Here is a 4,991-nt window from a genome sequence, read left to right on the forward strand (position 1 = left end):
TCTTGTGCTTGTGTTGTTGTAGTTTACTCTAGTGAGCATTGTAGTTTAGTTGTTCTCTTTGTTAGCTCTCTAGTTGTTAGGTGGTAGTTCTAGTTACTTGCTTGTTTGAGTGCTTAATAACTTGCAACTAGACTTGTGTAGTGGGCTTGCTTTGTATGGACTAGGCTAGGCAAGTAGTGTCTATTAGCGTTGCCTCCTTCACTAACAATCTTTGCCTAGTGTTTTGAGTTTGTAGAAAATTTTATTAGGCTATTCACCCCCTTCTAGCCATCCATAGATCCTTTCAAGGGTGACCGTGTGAAAGGTCCTAATGGCTAGAGGAGGGTGAATAGCCTATAAAAAATTCTACAACAACACTAAGCAAAGTGGTTAGATAAATATGAGGCGAAGCAATTCTTGCGGTAGCCTACTAAAAATGCAAGCAACCTACCACAATTCTAGTTACTATAGTCTCTAAGAACACAATGCTAGGTCACTACCACTAAGTTAGTGAACTCTCAAAGACTAACTAAAGAGCCTCACTAACCACTAGACCCGATGCAAGCTAGCTCTCAAAACTAATTACACTAAAGAGCTTAGCAACACTAGGAAAGTAAATGCAAGGGTGAGGTAGTGAGATTATACCGACATGACAAGCGATGATCAATCAATCAATCACAAGAGAACCAATGAAATCCTCGGGACAAGATGACACAATGATTTATCCCCGAGGTTCATTTGCTTGCCAGCAAGCTACGTCCTCATTGTAGCAATTCACCCACTTGGAGGTTCACGCGCTAATAGGCATCATACGCCTAACTTGCAATCGGGTGCCACACAACCAACACAAGATGGGGATCCACAAGCTACGAGCAATTCACTAGAGTACCTTTTGGCTCTCCGTCGGGGAAAGGTCAAGAACCCCTCACAATCACAATGATCGGAGTCGAAGACAATCACCTTCCTCTGCTCGACGATCCTCGCTGCACCAAGCCATCTAGGTGGCGGCAACCACCAAGAGAAACAAGTGAAATCTACAATGAAACACAATCACCAAGTACCTCTAGATGCAATCACTCAAGCAATGCACTTAGATTCACTCCTAATGTCACAAAGATGATGGATCTATGATGGAGATGAGTGGGAGGGCTTTGGCTAAGCTCACAAGGTTGCTATGTCAATGCAAATGGCCAAGAGAGTGAGCTAGAGCCGGCTAAACACCTTATATAGGCGTCCCCTCGAAATAGAGCTGTTGGTTCTCTGTTTGGGCAGAGATCGACACGACTGGACGCGTCGGTCAATATGACCGGGCGCACCACCTTTAGCGTCCGATCACTGATCTACTGCCACGTGTCCATGAGATTCAACCGGTGTCGTTTATCCGCAATGGCTAGTTAGCCACGCGCGCAACACTTAGGCCCTGTTTGGTTGGGCTTTTGGCTTTGGCTTTTGGCCCCAAAAGCCAAAAGCTCAACCAAAGGGGCTGCTTTTGGAGGGCGCTTTTTCAGAAGCAGCTGCTTTTCCGTAGTTCATTTTTGAAAGCTGGGTTGACCCTGCTTTTGGCTTTTGGCTTTCTGCTTTTCGAAATTGGTGGAATAAAAAACTCTTCCATAGTTGTTTCAAGAGAGATAAAGATAAAAGGTATATTTTATACTTGTTTAACCAAACAGCTTTCAGCTTTTCTACAGCTCACAGCCCACAGCAGCTTTTCCACAGCTCACAGCTCACAGCAGCTTTTTCCCACAGCCACAGCTCAACCAAACAGGGCCTTAAGTGATGATCGGACGCGCTGGTACGATGACCAGACGTGCCGATGCTGTGCTAGCCCGCGTGCACGCCCGCGCCACCAAGCACTGGCCAAACGCGCCGCTCCCTACGGCTTCCCAGCATCAGATCATTTCCAGTAAGCATCCAGAGCCAAATTTTCTTGATCGGACACGTCAGATCAACATCGACCGGACGCACAGCAACGTCCAATCCTTCCTTCTCCTCTGCGCACCAAGTTTCACATCAGCGTATGTCACCTATGACCGGACGCAGGCCCTGCATGTCCGTTCGCAAACACTGTTCAGCGTCCGGTCGCTTGGCCAGACCGAGCCCAAGCGCGCCAACTCCTCTATAATTGACCGGACGCTCAAACACCGAGTCTGGTCACTTCGAAAGCTGCTGAAAATCAGTGCCTTCACTTCACCAACTTTGTCACCCTTAATCAAATGTGCTAACCACCAAGTATTTCACCTTGTGCACGTGTGTTAGCATATTTTCATAAACATTTTCAAGGGTGTTAGCTCTCCGCTAGATCTAAATGCATATGCAATGAGTTAGACCATCTAGTAGCAAAGATGCCATCCAGTTCTGAACCTTTTTCATTCTTGGTTTGACCAAGCTCCAGAATGGCTTAGGTAGTTGGCAATCAGGGTGTGATTTAACAAAGCTCTCGAGAATATCACTACAAAATGATACAACATGTTAATATTATGTATGAATCGTTCAATCCAACAATTGCGCCATCAAATTGGAGATTATATTGACCTTTGTCACCATATTTCGGTAATACGGATGACTTCAATTGTGCTTGGTAAAAGAGGGATCAAGATATTCTTAATGTTGTTTCACTCATATCTTTGACAAAGACTCAACTTGAACTATAGCTCAAGGATGGTGGATACGAGAGATTTCTTGCTGGTGCCACTTCTCTTTGTTTGAAGCACATAGTAAATGTTTTCCTCTATATATGGTATATCCAAGTCAGTTGGGAGATCAAAGAGGTGCTATGTCAAAGTCACAAATCATCATCATTTCATAGTTCACATGTTTTTTTGAAGAGATAGTTCACATGTTTTTTAGTTTCAAGGATAGGCATAATAAAGAGTGCAATAATAGGTTTCATGAAGTGAACGCTTATTTGCTTTTCTTTAAATGCCCTCATTCAATCCCAATGATTCATACTTGCTTATTTCCACAAGTAGAACTTGGTAAAACTTGCTGATTGTTATTTCAAAGACTTCTCAATCACTGACAAAAAGTGTTGATCTTATCAACTTTGATAACTTCACAATTAATGTGTGTAGTCTTGCTTTGTTGAAACAAATTGGTCAAACATTCATGGTCTACAAGCTTCAATTAGCGCTAAAGCTACCAGTTGCAACCGCATCAAGTGTTGGAACAACATTTTCGGCCATGAATTTGTGAAGAACAAGCTAAGAAATAGCATGAGAGATCAATACTTTAATTGTTGCTTCTTTATATTTATTGATAAGTAATTTCTCATACATGCATGTTACATCATTTCTCATTTCCAAAAGCCCTCTTGTCAAGTTATTTTGTAAGTTATTCTTAATTATTAGTTGAGTCTATTTGATTAAAGATTCTATGCTCTTAGGACTATTTAGATGCTGGCGTTCATTTAGAAAATAAAACCCGATGGCAACACTGTACAAATGCTATGATAGCTAGTCAATACTCATGTAACATTCAACAGTAGCAAGAGACTGCAAGAGTTCCAATATATTTTTGTTTTGGAAGATAAAAAACGGCAGCAACGACCTCTAACGATCGATGAGAAACAGATTACAACAAGGGGCACAGCAAAAGATGACGATGCATGCATACTCGTAGATAGCCATTACATGTCAGTCAGTTGCATGCTGATCTACCTACTCGAACTACATTCACGAAATCCATTATTCCTGACAAATTCTTGTAACAAAGAAAGCGAAAACCACCAACTCTCAAGGAAAACTCAGTTACACGAACAACACCAAAATGGACTGACACTATTGCTTGGCTATAGCTCCAGCTGCTGTAGCTTGCTCCGAGAAGGAAAACTCAGTGGATTCCACCGCTGCCGGATCCAGACCCAGAGCCGCCACCGCCACCAGAGCCGCCTTGGGATCCGCCGCCGCCACCGCCGCCCGTGCCGGCACCGATTCCCTCCGCATAACCTGAACCCCAGGAACCGTCGCTGCCTGCCTCACCCTTGCCACCGCCGAGGCCACCTCCAGTTCCGTAGCTTGGAGCTCCTGCTGCGCCACCGCCATGTCCACCGCCAGCACCGGAGCCACCACCAGTAGCATCAGCGGCACCGCCATTGTAGTAGCCATCGGACCCTGGTGCCAATGCCACGCCACTCACACCCTGGCCCTTGCCAACGCCTCCACCGGCTCCAGTACCATAGCCGCCATTGGCACCACCGCCCATGCCTCCACCGGCGCCCTTGCCCTCAGCGTTGGCGTAGTTACCACTGCTGGGGCCAGAGGCTGCAGTCGAACTGCTGCCAGAACCATAGCCGGACCCACCGCCGGACCCGGATCCACCATTGGTGCCACCACCTCCGCCCTGTCCTCCTCCTCCACCGCCTGCTATACTGGAGCCGAAATTATTCCACCAGTTCCCGGCACCCTTGCCTATGCCAAAACCTCCGCCGCCGCCAGACCCACCGCCATAGCCACCCCCAGTCGACCCGGAGCCGCCTCCCCCACCGCCACCTCCACCTCCGGCCTCTGCATGACTACCAAGCCTAACTACCCTCGCTGCATTGGAGAACCCGATGCTCAGGAGGACGGCAAAGCCAAGGACCACGAGCTTGGTGCTGGTAGCCATTGCCAGTGAGCTCGGTGCAGTGAGTGAGCCGAGGTGGATGATGACCCGCTGCGTTGCATGGGTATTTATAGCTGTGGGGGGTCGTGCATGGACGCGATCTTTCAGGGTTTCCGCGTTGGGCTGGGAGATAGCCGTCCACTGCATGTGCGATGAGATCCGATCAGGAGAGAATTCTGTAATCTGGATGGCACTGTTGACCACAACGATAAAGAAACCATTAGCATCTTTTTCTCTGAGATGCGATTTCTTGAAAAACTAATTTAATTCTGATGCCAGTTGAGTGATGTGGCACTGTAGATGCTTTGGAATTAATTAGCTTGCAGTTGCTTTGGTTTCTGTTAAAATTAAGAGCCTAATAACGAGAGCTGGAGATTCCCATCGACTACAGTGATACAGTCACACTCCAGGGG

General features: G+C 46.5%; 1 protein-coding gene across 1 annotated transcript; it reads right to left on the reverse strand.

Moving 5' to 3' along the window:
• Positions 1 to 3,481: 3,481 nt before the first annotated feature.
• Positions 3,482 to 4,581, reverse strand: LOC136487896 (glycine-rich cell wall structural protein 2-like). The gene has a single exon (XM_066484992.1). The coding sequence runs from the start codon at positions 4,579 to 4,581 to the stop codon at positions 3,808 to 3,810; it is 774 nt and encodes a 257-aa protein (XP_066341089.1). The 3' UTR covers positions 3,482 to 3,807.
• Between the last annotated feature and the right edge of the window lie 410 nt (positions 4,582 to 4,991).

This window comes from Miscanthus floridulus, chromosome 1 (assembly GCF_019320115.1).
Source record: "Miscanthus floridulus cultivar M001 chromosome 1, ASM1932011v1, whole genome shotgun sequence".
NCBI classification, from domain to species: Eukaryota; Viridiplantae; Streptophyta; class Magnoliopsida; order Poales; family Poaceae; genus Miscanthus; species Miscanthus floridulus.

What these genes read in the sequence shown, in the direction of transcription:
- LOC136487896 (XM_066484992.1), bottom strand. Translation starts at nt 4,581, where the DNA reads ATGGCTACCAGCACCAAGCTCGTGGTCCTTGGCTTTGCCGTCCTCCTG.